We start from the raw sequence: 23,625 nt of genomic DNA, 5'->3' as shown, positions 1-23,625 counted from the left end.
TTGGACATTAACTTCTGCCACGATGGTAATATGATGGTTGATTATAAACGTGCGTTAGGCTATTTATCTTGACTCAGTGTTGATATTCAATAATAAACCAACAATAGTTTGAATTTGTTTAGCATTTTGTTTGTTAGCATTCTCTTGTAATGTTACCTCAATATGGCTTGTTTACAGTAAGTGTGCACCAGTCCCAGCATTAGTGTAAGAATATGGCTTGTTTACAGTAAGTGTGCACCAGTCCCAGCATTAGTGTAAGAATATGGCTTGTTTACAGTAAGTGTGCGCCAGTCCCAGCATTAGTGTAAGAATATGGCTTGTTTACAGTAAGTGTGCACCAGTCCCAGCATTAGTGTAAGAATAAAGGGTGTTAATGTGTGTATCCAAGCTATTTCTCTATCGTTATATAAATGGAAATTGTGATCACTGTCTTTATTTTTACGTTTTCTTCATTCAGATGAGTAAGAGCCATAAAGGCATGGGGGAGGGGGAGTGGATGGCGAGATTGAGAACTTTTGCCTCCAGCGGAGTTTGGCCCTCTGGCTCTGGTAACAGACCAGCGCCAAGGCAAAAAAAATGGCACGACCTCTATCAAAAGGTAAAGTAGGAAGACAGTACTGACTGCTTAACAGAGATTAGTATGTTGAACACTGAGTAACTCATTCTTGACTGAGCGATAATGATGTCATTGTAGATAGAGAAATGCCCCCTCCAGACACCTGGGCAGGCAACACTTTTTGGTGGGCCCACAGGCTGCACTTGTGGTTTCCATACCACAAAGGTGAGCTATGTGATGTGCTGACTGATTCTTCAAGCTTTTGTGGTACTAAAACATGCTCATCTGCTGTTAACTATCTCTTCCCATTCTGTAATTCCATTTTAGCAGCCTGCCACACAGTCACCAGCGGCAGGAGAGCCAGCGCCAGCCAGTCAGGGATCTGTGGCCCCTGCAGCTGCTCAGAAGACTTTCTTGCGGCCTCCTCCAAGCCTGTCAGCGGTGAATATGATTTATACTGATTGCTTTGAATGATGCCATCCCACTTGAGCTTTAAGTGTTCTGTGTCTGTTTTCATTGAAGTCTTACTGAATGTTAACTGCTTTCAGTTCACCAAGCAACGTTTTGGCGGGGTGCAGTCAGCCTCTTTGAAGCCACATCTAGTGGCCAGAAGGACCCCAAGCCCCACTCCTCTTCCTCCCTCTGCTACATCCTCCGTGAGGACCCCAAGCCCTGCTCCCTCTGCTGCATCCTCCGTGAGGACCCCAAGCCCTGCTCCCTCTGCTGCATCCTCCGTGAGGACCCCAAGCCCTGCTCCCTCTGCTGCATCCTCCGTGAGGACCCCAAGCCCTGCTCCCTCTGCTGCATCCTCCGTGAGGACCCCAAGCCCTGCTCCCTCTGCTGCATCCTCCGTGAGGACCCCAAGCCCTGCTCCTCTTCCTCTTCCTGCATGTCCACATGGCGATACCAACACCAGCAGCCTGGTAGGAATAACACACTACAGAAGTCACACAGATTACTTGAGTGTGTCTGTGTGTGGGTGTGTGTGTGTGTTTATGTGTGCGTGCATATGTGTGTGTCTGCATTTTATTTGCTGAGTTTTAACTTGTATTCATGCATAAAACTAATTCTTATTTTATCTTCAACCTATCAGGATGAAGCAGGAGATGGAGCTTCATTTTGGTTGCCAGGGGAGTTGAGGAAGACGATCCCCACACAGGACCAGCGCTGGATTGCCAACACCATATTCCAGTCTGGCAGACTACGAGCGGATCTGAAGTTGTGGTATGAGCCCCCAGTCCCAGCACTCATTTACCACCAGACCCCAACTCCAGACCGCTTTTTCACACACAGGCTGATGGTGTGGATGCCCTACCACCTGTGGAAAGTGAGAGTTTTCTGCCCCTCCTGTGGAAAGCAGCTGACTGGATATGGTGTCCATAAAAGGGCCCGTAAAGTCATGGACATTGACAGGTATTACCTGATGCTGACCGAAACCCTCAGGTGCACGGTCTGTTCCCTGAATTACTTGTTGACCATTCAAGCTGTCCGGGAGCAGCTGGACCTGCCGCACGCCCAGATGTTCAGGCTTATCCTGACCCGCAAGTGAGTAAAGCTGAAGCAAGCTGGTGAATGCTGTTCATTAATTGTGAATATTACAGTGCCATTAATTCACTGTTTAATTATATGAATTAAAAAAAGTGTAGGACTCCTCCTTAAAGGTACAGTCTGTGATTTGTTGTTCTTGTTTGGGGGCAGGCTGCAGACTGTTTGTTTGCACTAGAGAGGAGCTGTTGTTCTTTTGAATGTGTAAATATGTTCTGTTATTTTTTGGGGGGACACGCTGCCCCAACTCTTTGTGTGATCTTGAATAAATGTGAAATATGTTTCTATGAATAAATGTGAAATAATTTTTTTTTAAATATATCAAAATGGGTCTTTTTGTGACTTAAGCACTTTCATATATATATATATATATATATATATATATATATATATATATATATATATATATATATATATATATATATATTTAATTAAGTTTTTTATAATAAGGATTCTACAAAAGCTAATATAATACAATCTTTGAAGAATATACCTTTAACACCACATGGATAGCAAAAACACTTTGGATGAAAATATGAGGCAAATGTCTATTTTAATCAGTGTTAACATGTTATATAACGTAATCTGATGTGATTCAAAAGACACTTGTCAGTCTTTACACTAGCTGTCACTCAATCAAAAACCTTTAACAACCAAAAACCTTTAAAAAAAGACAACAGTACTTGATGGAACATGTTTAATATCAATATTAATAAAAAGTTGATGAAATATTACAATTGTACTGAATGTCAAATTGTTTTGCCGGAGGTGGGATTTGAACCGGCGATGCCAAAGTCAAATATATTTATGGGAAAATAGAAAAATTATTTTTTAAAAATTATTCACAACTAATGTTTACCATGGTTCAATACTTAAAAATCATAAAAATTATAAGCTAAGCCCTTAATAATCTTTTCTCTTCCCTTTCCCTCTTTTTTCCTCTCTTTTTTCCTCTTTTTCCCTTCTTCCCCCTTCCCTCCTTTCTTCCCCCCCTTAACAGCCTAACAGCCTATTGTTCCCCAGCTTCCTGCATTCTGGTGTTTTGTTTGTGGGTCATCCAGCTGGAGATGGACAGGGGGGGGGGGGTTGTTGAGAATTTGGAATTTAGTAGATGTTCCTGCATTCTGGTGGATTTTTGGAGTGGCCTGCTGTGCCATACCTACATTCTTACACACCCTGACTTGCCAGGCCTTCAGTTTGTGGCCAACAAAAGCACCAAGTTTTGGCTTAAAAGCCCCCACACTAGAAAACTACAGATGACTGCCAATATTCCTGTAGCCCTATAGACCTGTGTTTCAGATTTAAAGGCAAGTTCATGTTTGAAAATATTTCATCAGCTAAGCCTAAATACCTTCTGAATTGAAACTAAATGTTAAGTTTTTAATAACTCTTGCAAAAAATAAGATTGTCCCTCACTGACTATTCATTATGCATTTAAGGGCTTTCCCCACCACTGGGTTCAGCAGAAGATTGGCATGGGGAAAAATATCAACAGCAAAAGAACAAATAAAATGCTTAAACAGTAAGCAAAATGTGCAAGAAACATTAAAATGATTAAGTTTGAACAGTATTGAAACACAAAAAGCTGAACCTTGGCCATAGGTGGGAATGTGCACACAAAGTTGGGCTTAAAAATTTTGGTCATACTTAACTAAGCTATATTAATATATTTCTTATTAATTTATTTCTTATCTATGTTTCTTATTAGTAATAGAGCATTCGTCAGGGCCTGTTATCTGACAAATATTCTCTACCTGTCTTGCCCTCTTTGAAACCCTGTCTCCTCAGTATATTGTTCTCTGTCTTTTTTTTAATTATTCACAAGTTCAAGTTCTTTGATATTACAGGTGACCATGCTTTATTTACTTTAACTGAGCAATTACATACAACATAAATAATTAAAAATAAATACCCTGTAAATAAACAATAGGTATGGTGGCTAATGGCTCTTCTTGCATTTGTAATATTATCTCTTACTTGCTTTATTTTACAACATTTCCAGTATGGCTTCAAATAAAGTCATAAAGTATGATAACATACAGTAAACAAACTAAAAATGCACCTTAATAAATGTGTGCTAAGGAGGTGCTCTCCCATGCTGCTTGTTGGGGAAGATAGAGGCTGTGGCATGGCAGTAGGCCTATAATGATTTAGCATGCCTAGTACACAGCTCTCAATATGGCATTGAATATTTTCACAACACTGAGAGGCTAAAACAATTAAGAAACTTTATATGAGTTCATAATTACACCAGTAACACCACACATTGGCGTGCATATGTACAAACCTGTCTGAGACACCCGTCTTCAACTCGAATACCTTCTTCTCTCTCCTCTTCCTCTAAATTGACGGTAGGCAATTATCCAACTTCCGGTGAGTGCAGCATCATTAGATGCGCCACCTACCATAGGGGAGTGTGTACAGAAGGGACCACCTCTCTGCCTGTTTAGCCGTGCGTAAGGCGTAATTGGTCGATCGCAAGTGGTTGGCGCGACACAATGGGTAGCCTAGATCAGATAGATAAAATAGATTTTTTTCTAGCGTGAGAAATCGGAGGTATGGCGTGTGAGCGTGTGAAGACAATCAAATGCGTGTGTCTCACGCTCACTGCGTGAGAGTTGGCAGCCCAGCATTAACATGACTGGGTATAAAAAGAGCATCTTGGAGTGGCAGCAGCTCTCAGAAGTAAAGATGGGAAGAGGATCACCAATCCCCCTAATTTTGCGCCGACAAATAGTGGCGCAATATCAGAAAGGAGTTCAACAGTGTAAAATTGCAAAGAGTTTGAACATATCATCATCTACAGTGCATAATATCATCAAAAGATTCAGAGAATCTGGAAGAATCTCTGTGCTTAAGGGTCAAGGCCGGAAAACCATACTGGGTGCCCGTGATCTTTGGGCCCTTAGACAGCACTGCATCACATACAGACATGCTTCTGTATTGGAAATCGCAAAATGGGCTCAGGAATATTTCCAGAGAACATTATCTGTGAACACAATTCACCGTGCCATCTGCCGTTGCCAGCTAAAACTCTATAGTTCAAAGAAGCAGCCATATCTAAACATGATCCAGAAGCGCAGACATCTTCTCTGGGCCAAGGCTCATTTAAAATGGACTGTGGCAAAGTGGAAAACTGTTCTGTGGTCAGACAAATCAAAATTTGAAGTTCTTTATGGAAATCAGGGACGCCGTGTCATTCAGACTAAAGAGAAGAAGGACGACCCAAGTTGTTATCAGAGCTCAGTTCAGAAGCCTGCATCTCTGATGGTATGGGGTTGCATTAATGCATGTGGCATGGGCAGCTTACACATCTGGAAAGACACCATCAATGCTGAAAGGTATATCCAGGTTCTAGAGCAACATATGCTCCCATCCAGATGACGTCTCTTTCAGGGAAGACCTTGCATTTTCCAACATGACAATGCCAAACCACATACTGCATCAATTACAGCATCATGGCTGCGTAGAAGAAGGGTCCGGGTACTGAACTGGCCAGCCTGCAGTCCAGGTCTTTCACCCATAGAAAACATTTGGCGCATCATAAAACAGAAGATACGACAAAAAAGACCTAAGACAGTTGAGCAACTAGAATCCTACATTAGACAAGAATGGGTTAACATTCCTATCCCTAAACTTGAGCAACTTGTCTCCTTAGTCCCCAGATGTTTACAGACTGTTGTAAAGAGAAAAGGAGATGTCTCACAGTGGTAAACATGGCCTTGTCCCAACTTTTTTGAGATGTGTTGTTGTCATGAAATTTAAAATCACCTAATTTTTGTCTTTAAATGATACATTTTCTCAGTTTAAACATTTGATATGTCATCTATGTTCTATTCTGAATAAAATATGGAATGTTGAAACTTCCACACCATTGCATTCCATTTTTATTTACAATTTGTACTTTGTCCCAACTTTTTTGGAATCGGGGTTGTACCTCTGCAGATGGACATCAGGAAATTCTTCATCCAAAACAGAGGCAGGGAGAGCAGCAGTAAGGAGAGATGTGGATCAGGTGGAGGGAGGTAAGATGATCTAGCTGTATGTTAATATTATCATCATTGATCTATGCTCGGTCAGCTTGCAACAGTGATGCTAGTTGTTGATGCTGTATGCATTTGATTTACGGCTGTCAACCTTCAGTAAGTTCACTGCATTGTCAAAAGTAGTTAGTTAGTTCTAATCTACAGAATCGCGTAGCACTCAAAAGTCAGTGCATACTAGCATTTATATAAGCTACAAAAACTATGCAGTCTTGCCAGGGTGAAAATCAATAACTACCATAAACCTTTGATATGGAGGGGGCTGTGACCCAATAGAGCTTTATGTCTAGCAATGCCCCGGGTCTGTATTCATCTTCTAAAAATTAAAAGTGGACCATAACTTGGTTCCATGGTGTAACGGTTAGCACTCTGGCCTTTGAATCCAGTTATCCGAGTCCAATTCTTGGTGGAACCTTTAAAAGCTTTTGCCCACTTTGAATGATGGACAAAGAAATAACTTTTGTTAAAGATGAAAATGGGTCATGGCTGTGAATTTTGGTCCATGCAGTTAAAGAAATGTGTGCATTGGGTGCAACATGGTGGCTCGGGGAGCATTAGAACAGAGCTCTGATGGTGGCATGGTTGGGCTTGTTCTACGAACGTGGTCATCAGATAAAATGGGATTCACCTTGCTCCTGGACCAAGCGTCTGATTTTTGCCTCATACGTTACTGATTTTCAGGTAAAGCAGCTCAGTTGGGAGAGCATCGGAACGCTATATGGACGAAATCTCAGCAACGCTGCAAAGTCACATAATTCACTGTCACAATATTCATGCAGCTTGTGACCAATAAATACTGTTAAAACCTGACTGTAAGAATGAAGTGAAAATGGCAAATAACATGAGAAAATATTCCTGTTTCAACAGCTGTCCTAAACAGAAAGGAAGGATAGCCTTTGTGTTGGTATTTAAATAAACAGATAGAAAGGAAGGAAGAACTATACAAAAGAAAAAGATAAACTGAAATAATGTCTGTAAAAATAATTATAGTAGTAAAAGAGCTGTTCATAACATGACCAGAGACTGAAATGGAAAAGAAAAGGGGAGCGCTATAAAGATATGTAAGGAATGGGGGTAAAGTTGAGAAAATAAGAGGAGGTAATGGGGATGGGGGTCAGGAGAAACTTGTCTTGGGGCCAGTTTGATCGGATATGACGGTTTAACACACAAACCAAATCCACGCGATGTGAGGGGTAAGATGGCGGCCAGATGGCTTCACTCTGACGAGCCTATGAGCTCTCGGTCCGGGAGAGAAGATGTAAAGCCGCCCACACAGAACACTGAATGGGCTACTGAGCAACACAGAGCGGTCAGGATGCTCTCTCTCTCTCTCTCTCTCTCTCAGGGAGCTGATGTCACCTGGTCACATGACCTGGGTTTTCCCCTAAGGTTTAGGGGAAAACCCAGGTCACATGATTCAGACAATTTCATTAGTTCAATTAGTTTAAAAGAAGACAGTTTAATTAGTTTAAATGAAAACAGTTTAATTAGTTATGTTTCAAAATCTGCAGCTATATAAGAGCCACACATCCACACAGAGCTTCAGAGCGACACAAACCTTCACAGCGAGTAACAGCGAGTTTCCAGCGATTATCAGCAACTTATCAGCAATTCATCAGCAGCTATCAGCGATTTAATCTTCTCCTTCGTAGTAAGTCACCTTGTACTAACTGAGTGATTTGTATTTTTTTTTTTAGTTTTAATAGTCTACTAACACGACACACACTAGACCATGACTGTCTATTCTCATTCCTTCTTCTTTACCTTCATACTGATCAGGGCTGGGTTTCCCAAAAGCCTCTTAACGCTAAGACATTCTTCACTAGGCGGTGTGTCTGACTGGTAATTACTAACACTGGCCACTAGGCGGTGTGTTTGCGAGTTACTGTAATCTTCCAGTAAATGTTCCAGCTTATGGTGAGCTGGGATAGACTCCAGCTTGCCTGCGACCCTGTAGAACAGGATAAAGCGGCCAGAGATAATGGATGGCTGGATAGACACCTGCTTTGAAATTTCCTGTGAAAGAAAATAACAGATTCACAAATGCAGTAATATTTTATTTATATATACACAGGACTGTGCAAAAGTCTTAGGCACCCTGTTTTTTTCATACAAACTTTGTTATAGATTTTTATTTTATGATTTCTACATTATCGAGTGAGTACAAAAACATTTTAGAGTCCCAAACATTCATTTTCCAGCACAAAATTAAATGTTACAGAAAAAAAACCCAAAATATTTGAACAGCATATTACATAAGAGCACTTTTCAGATTAAAAAAGAAAACGTTATGAAGGCTGCTGGGTTTTGGTGCAAAATGAAGAAGCGAGTGTGACAGTCAAAGTGTCCAGAAGAACTGTGGCTGGTTCTGTAAGATGCTCAGTAAAACCTACAGCTCATTTCCTTATAAAACTGCACTCATTGTACCTCAGACTACTATTTTTTTTTTAAGCAAAGGGTCATCTCACACCAAATATTGACTTTATTTCATATATTAATGAATGACTGAATTATAGTGAAGTGTATAAATTACACCTATTCTTTGCCACTTGGCCACCCAGCTGTCTTCAGGACTCATCATTGCAATGACACTGTAAGGAAAACACACAGAACGCAGCCTTATTTATTCAAAAATAAATAAATAAATTCGTTGGTTGTTTAGTTAATAAGTAAAAAGGATTTATTAGAGGGAAAAAAATCCAAAGGAATGCTGCATACCCATCAAAAAAGGAGCTTGTGCATCATAAACCATCTCCCGGTTCCCCTTCATTTGCAGTAAGACTCAGTTATCACAGCCATCGGACTCGAACTGGTCAATAGTCTGGCGAAGCAGAGAGAGAAAGTGTAACCATATCATGTTTCACTCCTCTGCCCTTTAACTCACGACAAAAAGACGTCAAACTTTTACACATGCATTCTAAATACAATCATTTACCTCAAAGACTTCATGATTTGTAACTGTTATTCTATATTCATATACAGTACCAGTCAAAAGTTTGGACACCTCATTCAGTAGTTTTTCTTTATTTTTATTCATTAAAACACACTTCATGTCTTAAAGTAATGATGAATGTCGTTTCTCTTTACTTAGCTGAGCGGTTCTTGGCATAATATGCATTACTACAGTTGTGGAGCAGGGCTGTTTACTGTATTTTTTATTATTTGCCTGTTAATTGAAAAGCATTCCAGGTGACGACCTCATGAAGCTGGTTAAGATAATGCCAATAGTGTGCAAAGCGTCAAGGTAAACGGTGGCTACTCTGAAGAATCTAAAATATGAAACATTTTGGGTTTGTTTTTTTTACACTTTCTGTTTACTACATAATTCCATCTATGTTCCATATATTATTTGATAGTTTCCATCTCTTCAGTATTGTTCTACAATGTAGAAAATAGTCAGATATTTTACAGAGAGATCAGTGGGCCGGATGAAGTTGCATGCGCTTGTTACTCTGATTGGACAAGTCCACGCGCGCGCTCATTGAATATTCATGTTTTTCCACAGCGCGTGCTAGAGAAGAAAATGCGCATGCTTGTCTCCTTTTGAATGTAAACACGCGAGACTGGCGCGTGAGTAACGGTTCCCGCATAGTTTTAACGGTTCTGAGAAGAGGGGAGAACAGAGAACCTCCAAAAGGAACCAAAATAACAGGTGTACGTTTCCAGATATCAGACAATAAGCCACACATGATCGTGTAATTCAAACTGACTTTGGGTCTGTTTTTGTTTGATTATTTTAAAACAAAACAAACAAAAAGGAGGCTGGTCAAGTCTCCACTGTCAGAAATAGTGTTACAGTAAGAGTCCATTTCTGTTCCCCAAGGTACAATCTACACTAATGTACCCTTAGGGCTCATTATTGGGCCTCAAGGTAACTATGGGTACTTCTTAGGATCAGAAACGTCCATTTGCGTTCCCAGGAAGTATATAAATGGGACAAATAAGCACATTAGAGGGTACTGTCCCAATGACCATGCATACTATGGACATATGGACTACTACTGCACTTTATTTTCTGAGAGTGTGACATGTTGTCGTCCCCCCCGCCTTGCTAACTAGTCAACACTAAAGAGCAACTGTTATAATCAAGTTAGTTTACAAATGTCTATATAAATCAATAACTCCAGTTCACTAACCCTGAGCTCCTGTCCGTTTTCACCAGGTGCTTGCAAATTCTTCAGCTGGTCTGGAAGTCAAAGAAACATGCTTCACCGTCCCGATCAACCCCAACCATTTCCCCAGCAAGTTGTGGCGTTTGGTGAACAATCCTCAAATTTGCTCAATCTGCTGGGACTCCAGTGGGGAACAAATACTCATCTATCAGGAACCCTTTGAAGAAGAAGTGTTAGGTTCTCCTAATGAGCAGACGAGAGCGTACTTCAAAACCACTTCCATCATCAGTTTCTTTCGCCAGCTAAACCTGTATGGTTTCAGAAAAGTGCACCCAGATCATGACAGCTCAGAGAAGCAGCAACTCGGCAAAGCTTTCGCCTTGGCCCAGCGGCATCACTTTCACAGCGAGTACTTCAGACGGGCAAACCCAGAGCTTCTGGTCAAACTAAAGCGACTCACGCCTGGCAACAAGGCCAAGATTGCTGCTGGGATAAAGGTGACCAGCAAGTCAACAAAGTGTTTATCAGATGGTGAATTCACCCAAGGAAAACTCTGCTATGATGAAAAACGGTTGGTAGTTTAAAATACGTATTTATTCATCTACATCGTTTCAGTATAATCGCCAAATGTGTGGTCTTGCACCTTGAATGAATCATCTGGTGTGTGCATTCTTACGATTAAAATACAAAAAAAATTGATTAAATCTGTCTGTGGCCCACATTTTTAAACTTGGCTAAGATTTGAAAATCCTCAAATGTGCACGAGACATAAGATAACAGATAAGAGAGTGGACTAAATTCCTTGAAAGGGGCATGAATGCTTCACGATTAACATTATGCCAACAAATATTGCAAATCAAGAAGGATCGCCTTCCACACGCAAGTATTCTAGTTGAAAACATATTTTTGGGTTATTTATGGTATTTTTTTTTTTAATGATATTTATGGTAGTTTGGGTGTGGAGATTTTCATATGGTACACTGATAAAGGGCTAGCTACAGTACCAGTAAAAAGTTTGGACACACCTAAAACTACTATTTCACTAATCAGAGCATAGCCTTGAAAAAAAGTGAGTCATCTACAGGAATTTGTAGAGACAATAGACAGAGAATAAGAAAAGGAAAGTCATCTTGCTTGTACAGTGCCAGCTAGCTAAGTTTTTGGTCTCTAGCAATCATCTGAATTTTTAGTACTCTTTATTCATTATTATCTGCCCTGTCTCTGTGTTTAGATTCAGTCTTGGTTGAGGAAACTCTTCACAACCATCATGGTGATGGCTCACAGAATGTGACGGATTGTGACAGGACATCCGAACCCTCCCAAGCATCTGTAATGGGTCATGGCAATCCAGGCTCTGGGTTCCACCACTTCCCGATGAACTCGTAGTGTTCGCACCAATCCAGCTGCGGGCACATCCATGAGGGCTCACCAAACTCAATGCCTGCTGGGACGTTCGTACCTCATCACTCACATTACGGATTTGACGCACCAGGTAATGAATAGTATGATAGTTTAATTCTTGTAAATCTACTATACATCCCAATCGCATGCTTCTGAAGCAAATACTGTTATGGTGTATTTTGATGTACACTTGCATGCATGAAATTTGGGATGTCGCCCAGTGTATTGTTTCTCAGCATCAGTGTTGGTGTTTCTTATAAGCAGCAAGTACTACGATGTCTTGCAAAACTGCTTCTTTTTTTTTTTTAACAAAATACAAGTGATTAATGCCATATGGTGCTTGGCAGTATGTTTTTGGCTTTTGTTTGAACTCATATGTGCTTTTTCATACTGAATATTTATTTTTTTTAATGATATTAGAGGTGCTTCATGCACATGATTTCTGTTGATACCAATAATTTAACAGAGCCTTAATTTGGCCAACCAGTCTATCGGTCAGGCTTTATACTGCATGTGATTTCTTTCAATTGTTTCTGACACAACTATTTTAAAGCTTGATATGTCAGCACCGTTTAGTACAGTAGGGAGGAAATAAGAGTGACTATAGGAGCTGTATTGTAATATTTTCCAGAATAATGCTTTACTGAGATGGTGTTAATGTGTTCCCAAATGGGAAGTCATTTAATAACTTTTTTTTTTTTTTTTTGCAGGGTATCACTACTGTAGCCCAGGCTCCTTGGATTCAAACATGAACTTCTCCCAACACCCAGCTGGCTCCAACATTTATTGTGGATATTACCCTGTGAGTGCTGAGAAACTTTTTCAGATTGTGTACTAATCAGAAGAAATTGCCAGTCATTATTTGAGCCTGTGCATCCATATTAAGATTTGATGATACACGTTGTGTTGTGAAGGGAATGTTGGGATGTCAAAAAAAGTGAAACCTTGATGTGCGTTGTAACACAATTTTACCCCTTATTGTCCAGTATTCCTTCTTCAGCCACCACCATTACACTGGTCAGAATCCAAACTGGCAAGCAGGCGAATCTGCCGATCTCAGGGAGGGTGACATGATCCTGGAGAGTCTACTCAAACTGGCAGAAGAACTGCAGGTCAGATTCAATGTTCCCCCTTAAAGAACACCCCTGAGTATCTGCGTTAATAATGTACTCTGTATAATCTATGCTGTAATTACAGTACCAGTCAAAAGTTTGTGTAACCCTACTCATTCACAGGGTTTTCTGTATTTTGACTATTTTCCACATTTTAGAACAATACTGATGACATCACAACTATGAAATAATACATGGAACATATATGGAATTATGTGGTAAACAAAGAAAGTGAAAAGTGTTTCATATTTTAGATTCTTCAGAGTAGTCACTGTTTATCTTGATGACGCTTTGCACACTATTGGCGTTATCTTCACCGGCTTCATGAGGTCGTCACCTGGAATGCTTTTCAATTAACAGGCGTGCTTCATCTAAAGTTAATTAGTGGACGAGTTTCTTGCCTTTTTAATGTGATTGAGATCAAAGAGTAAATAATAAAAATACAGTAAATAGCCCTATTCTACGACTGTACTAATCCATATGATATCAAGACCCGCTCAACTAAGTAAAGAGAAACGACATCCATCATTAGTTTAAGACATGGTGTTGTAATAAATCTTTTAATAAAAATAAAGAAAAAAACATTGAATTAGGTGTCCAAACTTTTGATTGGTTCTGTACGTGTGTGTACTATAAAGTCTGAATCCACCACCAAATTTACTCACTCAAACATTATTGTTCACAAACATGTTGTTTAAAAGGAAAATTTATAGTTATTTATCTGTGTGAGAAATTCTCATATCTGGAAACTATACTATGTGCTTCATTTTAAAAATGTATACTTCAAACAAAATTATGATGCCACATTTCACGCAAATGCTAACACGTGTGCTTCTAACACACCCAACAGTAGTGATGCACCTTATCATAATTTATGCAACTTTGATTTTGTCTGCCAGTGAAACTGAATTGCAAACAGGTATTGAAGGGAAATAAAAATCACAAAACCATCCATCCATTATCAACTGGGATAGGTTGCAGGTGAGCTGCAGCCTATCCCAGTTGACTATGGGTGAGTGGCAGGGTACACCCTGGACAAGTCACCAGGTCATCGCAGGCACATAGAAACAAACAACCATTCACACTCACGGTCAATTTGGAGCTACCAATTAGCCTAACCTGCATGTCTTTGGACTGTGGGGGAAACCGGAGCACCCGGAGGAAACCCACACAGACAACATGCAAACTCCACACAGAAAGACCTTTGTCAGCTGCTGGGCTCAAACCGAGGACCTTCTTGCTGTGAGGCAACAGTGCTAACCACAACACCACCATGCTGCCTCACAAAACCATAACATAACCATAAAATGTTTGCAATTTAAATCAGTGTGTTCTGTTTATTGTTGCTCCATGCAAGGACATAGATCCTGAAGGAGCCACACTCGCTGTATAGCACTTGATAGCAAGCTGGCTCACACTGATTTGTGTGTGTTTTTCTCCTTATTCAGGCTGATGCTTCCAGCAGTCTGCTCACCACGTGAAGACAGCTTGACCAGGCACCTCATGTTTATTTTGAGTGGAAATATTGGAAATATGTTAACTGAGTGTTTGTCTTTTTATTCCGTTTCCTGACAAATATCACTCGGAAGGTACTGCATGAAGGCCAGCCATGTAACTGATTGTCTCTTGCATGTTTTTTGCTGTCTTGCTTTTCAATAAATCACTCTTACCTGCTGAACTGCTAGTCTTGCTTTTGAGTCCGGTCATCTCGACACACTTAACGTTTAGTTTATTACACAGGGTTTGGCATGCAGATATAACGAGCATGGCATTTAATTATCAAAGCCAACTTTAGTGTTTCCTGAATGATTTCTTTTACAAAAAATGCCTGTGCATATACCGACAAATGAACTGTAAATTATCAAACAGCTCTTTTACATTATCCACGGGGAAAAAAAAAAAACTTGGACACAATCTTATTTTAAAATAACATGCAATATTTGTATAGATTTTAACAATTGTACATATGTATTTAAGACATTTAAAAAAATTGATGGATTTAAAACACTTTTTAGATTTAAGTATAATTTTAGTGTTAGATTATAAATTAATCTGTGTAAGTCAATCATATAAGGACTCTTTCATCTGTACAGTTGTTACTCTGAAGTCAGTGAATCAAACATGTGATGTGCTGCATTTCACTCTGATTTGGACAAGGCAAAACTAGTTTTAGGAGTAAAAGTGCCCCGAGTGTGTATAGACCTCTGTTCACTTGCAGTTCAAAAGAAATAACATTACATGCATAATCCACATGTTGCACTTCACAAAGAATCTTAAATAGTCAAATAAGTCATAAAGGAGATAGATTAATAAAAAAAATGCCAGAAACAAATGCTGTACATCCTTGCCCAGAGAAATGAGTGTGGGAGGGGGTTCAGAAGTGATGTAGAGTATGTGAAATTAAAAACAAATCAAAAGTGGCTCAAATCTGTTTCAAAAGATCAGTTTGACAAAAAAAAAAAAACAGTACAACTTCATTCAAAATTTGTAATGTGAACACATGAAATGAGATCATGGTAAGAATGTACAATCAAACCATTTCGAAAATATGAAGTACCAAAATAAATTTGGACTGATGTGACCATTTTGAATTCAGGACACACAAACACTAATACAGAAGATGAAACCATTTCTTATGCTCTTATTTGACTGTCTTTGAGTAGGCACATTAATTGACACTGGAGGTAGCTTTCCTTAAGTTACTTCTCTGGTCACTAATCACATCCGGAGGTAACAATTCAACATGGAAGAAATAAAACATGCTGTTATTGGAAAATAACCAACAGTGACAGAGCATGAGATATTCCCTGATGCAAAGTGGCCACTTCATTAGTTGATCGTTACTTTAAGACATGAAGTGTCTTAATTCCAGTTTTTCCTCAGTTGCTAATGTGGCAGGGCCCAGTGCTTGGTGACGGACTGAGCGGTCTGGTATTTGGGCACATGCCAGAGGGGCCGCGGTCCCGACAATGCCCATCGCGGCCCCGCAACCGCATTGCCGCGGCCCACCCTCAGCTACTCAGTCACTACGTGCCTTCGTCGTCTTAAAAATTCCACCCTATTGACATATCAAGCAAGATGTGTTCGCTATTTATACCACTTACAACTCCATATATTACAGTGACGGTGGCACCATGATGATGTGTTTCAGGTTTTACATTAGCCTATTTTATTTTGCCGGGAAATTTCTTCCTACGATGTAAAAAATGTGCACAGTTTAAAATAAAACAAATATATCTGTATTTGTTTGCGACAACTGAAGTAAAGCACTGCCTTGTGGGAATTTCATTTAGCCTACCGCCAGGGGTGTAGTGGTAAAAAAAGAGGTGGGTAAACTATAAATTTTGGGATCGGGGGACCACGACGTTGTAAGGGCCAATTCATAGTCGACGCAAGCATGACGCAAGGATGCTATGATGCGTATTGTATGAAACAACTTTTCTGACACATAGGAGTGTGTGTGTGTGTGTGTGTGCATGACAGTGCGTGTGTGTGTGTGTGTATATGACAGAGTGTTTGTGAATGTGCATGTGTGTGTACTTGTGTGTGTGAGTGCATGTATGTATGTGTGTGTGTGTGACAAGGGTTCCCTGAGGTCTCTACTCTATATCATTCATAAAACAAGATACACAGTAAGTATGTTTGAGGTTTATTAAATCTTAATAAAGAGAAAAATAATGTCAGTGTGAAAGAATGGCAAATTACACATACCAACAGTAGGCCATATGAAATCCATAAGCTGACAGATATATCACAGCAGTAGACCTTGCACTAGAAGAATGTTAACTTTTGTATGTGTGTGTATGAAAGTGTTTGTGTGTGTGTGTGAGTGTGAATGTGCATGTGTGTTTACTTGTGTGCATGTGTGAGTGAGTCCAAGCATTTGTGTGTGTGTGTGTGTGTGTGTGTGTGTGTGTGTGTGTGTGACACCAAGTAGAGTGGTGTTTATGAAATCTAAATAATCAATAAAGAGAGAAAAATAAAGACTGTGTGTAAGAATGGCAAATTACACATACTTTCAGTCCAGATGTGTGGATGGCATCTGATGCTTTCTGATACTGTCTCAGTTTCCTCTGCCTCCATTTCGTCTGTCTCTGCATCTTCTCTGTCTGATTCTCCTCCCTCATTTTCTCTTCCTTCTGTTCCGTCTATTTCTGTTTTTCTTCCCTCATTTTCTCCTCTCTCTGTTTCTTCTGTTTCTCCCTCAGTTTCCTCTATCAAAGTTTCTCTTAAAGGCCTATCTGATTCTCCATCCATTTGCCTTCTCTCTTTTCCTCACTTTTCTCCTCTTGTAGTTGATCCTGTTTCATCCTCTCTTTGCCCTATTTTCCTCCTCTCACTCTCTCCTCCTCCTGTCTCTCCTCCTGCTGTTTCTCCTGGCCCCGCAACACTGTCTGTCTCTCCACCACTATCTGTAAAATTAAATTAAAACGGCTAAGTACACCAATCATGTGGACAAGTATTTCTGCCCAATCTGAATGCTATAGCCTTCTTTAAAAAATAAACACACACACCCACACACCGAGAAGGGCGGGGAGGAGTGACTTGCCTAACGTTACTTTAGGCTAAGTTCTCTTTATTATGTCCGTGACATGAAGCTAGCATGCTGTCATCATGACTTCGAAATGACAACTATTTGCCTTACAATGCGCTACAAATACTGAATTTATGTTGATATAATAATTACCAAAAACTTTAGACTGCACTAACAACGTCATTTGTCTGCCAGAAAGGTAGGCTAATTTGTTGGCACAAGTTAACAACCTAACGTTAGTTAGTGGCATGGTTCACAAACCAAAACGATGGGGAGTTTATCCTAAAAACGTGAAGTTTAGGATTCTTTTTGGACTCACTGTGTCGAGACGTTTTGCTGGTATCAGCTGGAAGGGTGATGCTCTGACGCTTCAGAAATCGCCTAATATCCATTTCTTCACCATTTCTTCACACACGTAATCAGTGACTAATGAATCTCGCAGTCTGCTGGCTCCCGCAAGAGGGCGAGCGGTAGACAGACAATTACTACGCGTAGGCTACGCAGTGTTGATAAAACCCACAAGAACTTGTGCAGGATCTACTAGGTGTAGGCAATTGAAAAATAACGGAAAAGCTGTTTTAATATCTGTATAAAACAAGAGACATACGTGCGTAAACTGTATTTAGAGGTGGGTAAACTATGCTTGGACGTGCGTAAACTATATTTAGAGGTTCATAAACGCTATTTCCTAAAATCTGGAGGTGGGTAAACGGCGTTTATGTGCGTTTACGCACCACTACATCCCAGTTTACAGTATAGCAGGAGACTGAGCCAAGAGATACTGAATATATATTTTATTGACCTATTGAACCCCCCATTTATTTATTTTAGCTCATTATATCATTGATATTATATCATCTGGAATTATGTAACTTTGGAAGTTGATCAGCCTTCAGTGGAACAAAACTGTGTGAAAGTTTTTGTACAGTGCAGTTGGATTTCCTGTCACTGTGGGCTGCAGAGCACAGTAGTATAGTGCAGAGTCTGATACAGCAGCAGAGGAGATGCGCAGATCCACTTGGTTATTCTTTTCATCAACTTCAGCAGAGAGACGTGGTGGGATTGAGTCACTTTTATATCCACTTTGTGATATATAAAGAAGGAACTCAGGTTTGGATTTTGGATATTGTCTGTACCATTGCAGGGTGGGTGATACAGTACTAGTTGACTGATAGTTGCAGGACAGAGTAACATCACTGCCTTCATCTATAACTGTCTGAGTGAAAAGTGGCTTTATTGAATCTGCCATGGAGTCACCTGTCATAGAGAAGAGAACAAAATGTTTTTATCATTTCCACCATCAAGCCAGAACTACATAAGTCAGACCCATATTCTGATTTTTCTTCCCACCACACAGACGAATAAATCACTAATTCAACACTTAATATTTCTGTAGTGACAAAAAAGTCAAAGTTAACTCACCGAGTGAAAGCCACAGACACATGAATATAACAGTGAACATGATGAATGGTCTCAGCTGGGTGAAAGTATTCTTTCTGTACTATGATATGTTCACATCATAAAGGTTCATGAAGCTCCAGCCCACAGCACCACATGACAGTGTCACCATTGTTACTGACAGATTGTTGATTCTTACTGAAGCGTCCTGGCTTTACATTCAGCCTCACATGGGGAACCTGTCTTCAACTCCGACTGTCAGCAGAATTCATGGAATTATGAAAAATCAATCATTCTAGTCTGTAAAAATATAATCTAATCAATACATTATTAAATGTTTAAATTTCATGTTATATATGTTTTATAAGTAGTTTTACTGCATTAGGGGCTTTGGCCTTACCAGAAATTGCTGTGAATAAATGTCATGATAGAAAAAAAAAGTATAACAAGTTATTACTATTGTTATTATAATGTGATTGATTTATGGAATTTGTAATAACAAAGCCTGTTATTTCACTGAGGTGAGGAACAAACCAGCTGCTGCTCTTGGTCATACTATGAAAGATTCCAGCAAGCCATGAAGTCTTAAGGAGAGAGAGAGAGAGAGACTCTGACTGGATGTTTTATTTCCTTTGTGGTTCTTATTTCTTCCCTGTAGCCTAGTGTGCTGCCTAGCCTACCTTTCTTTCTTTCTTTCTTTCTTTCTTTCTTTCTTTCTTTCTTTCTTTCTTTCTTTCTTTCAATTAATGAATGAATAAATATTCATTCATTCATTCATTCATTCATTCATTTGCCTCATATAATTTAAATATGATTGTTCTGCTTTATAAACCTGGAAACTAAAAAAAAAATCTCTTGGTTGCTAGTTATCATTTTAATATGAAACTGTGGAAGCAAAATAGAACATTTACATTATCCAGTCACAAACAACACCAGCGCCACCATTCCAAGTGAACCTGTCCAGAGCCCATTTTATTCACTGCAGCTGTAATGTGCTTGTCCATGCTGGAGACAAATATATTACACATCACACATTATTAACAAATTGTATTTATAGTCTGACTGCAATTTCAATTTTCTTCATTAATTCAGAGAAACAAGTAATTTTGTTGATGATGAATTGAGAATTATACTATTCAGCTCGATCGAATAATCAGAATCAAGACTAGAACACAACTGCAATAAGATCTCACATCTCTGGGGCAGCCACGGCCTAAAGGTTAGAGAAGGTCACCAATTTGATTCCCTGGACAAGCAGGAAAATGTGTAGGTGGGAAGCGTGAATGAACAGCACTTTCCCTTCCCTCTACATCCATGGCTGAAGTGCCCTTGAGCAAGGCACCGAACCCTCAATTAATCCCCGGGCGCTGTAGCGCAGCTGCCCACTGCTATGGGGATGTTGTGTGTTCACTGCACACTTGTGTGCGTGTGTGTGTTTGTTCAATGTTTCACATGGGTTAAATGCAGAGAAAGAATTTCACTGTGCTCGAATGTATATGTGACAAATAAAGGCCTTCTTTATCTGTACAATCTCTGTGTATTTTTTCAGTATATTACATATAAAAATACTATGTATGATTGAAGAGAGTGTATATTATTGAGAAAAGCAGTATTCATAATCAAAGAAGTCAAACTCTCTCAGGGACGTGAGCAGGGTCCTTGTGTTTGGGCCACAATAAGATAACTGACAATGCCATCTTGTGGAGAAAGAGAAAAGACTTTTACACACCAAGGATTTTTTTTTTGTTTGGTTTGGTTTTCTTTTGTTTCCTTGAAATGAACAATGTCCCAGTTTACCCTGAAAAAGGTGTTGCTGCGAAAATGAAGTCTTTTTTTTTTAAATTCACAAATCATTACAGCAAATAGCTGAAGTTGACAAAAAACCCTGAACTCGTACAGAGCCTCAGCTACATCACTCAAGTTCAGAATTGGTCTCAACCACACACCCTGTAGACCTTTCTGTAAAGCTTTCTATCCAATTGTTCATGGTGTGGTACAGTGGTACAGCTGCACAGGATACGCTCTGTTGATCCCATGAATGGAATGAATGTACTAAGGGGACAGTCCCTCCTTGAAATTAAGACATTGCAGGGATTTATTTTGGCCCAGATGAGATCCTCAGTGATGTGCAACCCAAGACTCGGAGAATCCCATGATCACATGAGCAGACACACATTAACCACTGTAGATCCTCCTGAGGTCAAAAATAAGATCTTCTGTTATGTCCAGGTGTTGTTGCTTCTACATGAGTCCTCAAACTGCCCACCTTCTCTCTGTATGTAAACTCATCATTTTGCAGACGAGGCTCAACACTGTCGTGTCATCAGCAAGCTTGAATTCATGAATCGAGATGTGCATTGCAGCAGAGTTGTGTATCAGAACAGTGATGACCTCGGTATATGAAATGAAATGAATGTAGTGAAATGAAATGTAGTGTTCACGCAGATTTAGCAATTACATTTCTGGATTAAGAACAGTGGAAGCCAACACAAAGTCCAGCTACTCTTAAAAGGTGTCGTGTTTTAATAGTTCCTACTTTTCAATATTCACTCATTATCCCAGTTATCATGTATTTTTAAATCAATCAGAGAAATGATTTAATTAATCAAATGTTCTTAGTGGAGATTAAAATGTCCTTGTGGAAGATTTACACATTGTGTAGCACTTCAATTTACACGTCAGCTGTTTTACCCATAGTTATGTGCAGTTTTAAAATTAACACAACCTGTATTTGTTCACAGCATTCAACACAATGGCCCTCATTTATCAATCTAATGTAGAAACCAGTGCAGACCAGTATGAAAAGAACTCACTGCTGTGGTCAACAGCGCTGCCATCAACAAGCGACCAAATTCAAGCTCATAGTCAATGAAGGCCTTTATAAAATGTGATATTTTGCCATATGCTGCATATTTTAAGTGATGAATATGTGGTTGCATATGTTTACATGCCAGTCAGTATATATGGTCTAATAACACTTCTCCACTCAGCCAGATTTACTGTGCTGCACGGCACATCCGCACTGATTCAGTACTTGCATACATGAGGTAAGACTTGACATGAGATTTGATCAAAGACTCCGCTCACGTTCACATTGATAAATGCCGAGCTTCGCGTGGAAATGACTGTACGCCCAGTTTGTTCAATTCATAAATGAGGGCCAATTATTTGTTTTATACAGCACATAATGTATTAATATTACAAAGTTTACACGTCTTCATATTAACCTTCCTGACACATTCACTATCAAAATTAACACAACAAGCGTTGTCCCAAAACTCACCCACTGATGTGTAAGAAGTTAACAGTTTGTCTTAGTTTTAACACATCCTTTCTTAGAGTGTATGCACTTATTAAATACTTCAATATAAAATACACAATTTTATCTCTCAAACTGAAGAAAAAAAAACACTTAGCAACCAGGTTATTATAAGTTTTTTCCCCTAAAATGTTTCTGTTTGTTTTTCACATTGATTTTGATGGTTTCTATATCACATTAAAAGGTGGAATAAGATCTGGCATGATTGATCTGAGTTTTATTTTGGATGTATTTTTACATCAAAAACTAACATTGTAGCAGGGGTTAAACACATTAAACACATCTCATTTCTACTTCCATTTACAAATTACAAAGGTCAGGGAACTCTGCCCCCATTTAATACCTGCCTACAGTTTGCTTTTGAGAAGCATACTGAGTCACTCAGACAACAAATAGTTTCAGCAATAAGAGCTAATAATTGTAATTCTGTGTGGTTTATAATATGCTTGTATGTCCAGAGCAACTTAGAGAGGACCAGCAATGTTCAAAAGCATCCAACTGAATATTTATTTTGAGAGTATATATTGAACTGCTATGCCCCTTATATTGCTAAAATACACTATAATTTTTGTCAACAAGCAAAACAAATCTTGTTGGGCAGAAATATATTAAATTAGTTCACAAATTATTGTCTGCACATCATTTTACTAGTAGCACAGGCATCAGGATGAGAGACGGAGGGACTCGGGTTTGTAAAGGAAAGGATTAACTGACTCAGGGAAGGTGGAAGTGTGTAAAGCGCACACACAACTGCAATTACAACTTATACACAATTCACAGACAGACTGAAAAACAAAAAAACAAAAAACACGCATGATGTGAACAAATCTACAGGAGGTGTGATAATTATATAGTGGGGAAAGTCAAGAGCAAGAGTTGGCTTAGAAATTTCTTTTTCAGGATCCTTTCTATCTGAATGATTGTATGCATGTACTGCTGCCATTTTATTATTCATCCATTTCATCTTTGTAAAAGGCCACTGCCTGAGCTCCCATCCAGCAAAATAACATGCATTTTTATGGCCATGCATAATTAATTAATTAAAAATAATTAAAATTGAGCACTATGTATCATGGGGAAAACTGGCCAGAAAAGTTCAGTATTTTTAATTCAGAGTAGTTCACACCAACAACACCTGACACAACAGCTCTGGTAATGTCAGTAAAACATTTTTGAAAAATGTTGATTTGTGACTTTACTGTGATAAATGTGTCCTTGTTTAAAGTTGCACCACATTTAAACCATTTTTATTTTAATTTGCTTTGACTTTGAGCTGCAGATGTTACCACGACCTTTGTGTGTGTGTGTGTGTGTGTGTGGTTAACTGATAATAATTTGGTAAAGAGAGTATCTTTGATGAGGTTTTAGAAACTTCCTGTATGACAGTTGTATGTTTTTGTAAAGCCTTTCATTGACTCTGTATTACTGTGCTACTCTAAGAGCACAGTGATAGAGCGCAGAATCTGAGAGCTTTAGACCTCTGATAGTAAGTTCAGTGGAGTCTCTGGTTGTTTTTGACTCTAATCGACGATCAGCAGGAGTGCTCTGGTAGGAGCTATATGACCTTGCACCTTTATACAGTAAATACTGTGGTGCACTGTTCGG

General features: G+C 39.3%; 1 gene segment (V, D, J or C); it reads right to left on the bottom strand.

Moving 5' to 3' along the window:
* Positions 1-18,261: 18,261 nt before the first annotated feature.
* On the bottom strand, positions 18,262-18,765 carry LOC132887029 (T cell receptor alpha variable 12-3-like; the record flags this gene model as incomplete). The annotated part of the segment is given in 2 exon segments: positions 18,262-18,560; positions 18,726-18,765. Coding segments are annotated over 2 exon segments (339 nt in total), but the record flags the coding sequence as incomplete, so codon positions are not given.
* Positions 18,766-23,625: the final 4,860 nt, after the last annotated feature.

Source organism: Neoarius graeffei, chromosome 1, assembly GCF_027579695.1.
Source record: "Neoarius graeffei isolate fNeoGra1 chromosome 1, fNeoGra1.pri, whole genome shotgun sequence".
Classification (NCBI taxonomy): Eukaryota; Metazoa; Chordata; class Actinopteri; order Siluriformes; family Ariidae; genus Neoarius; species Neoarius graeffei.
The sequence above is the reverse complement of the archived record's forward strand: the minus strand, read 5'-3'. Positions and strand labels throughout refer to the sequence as shown.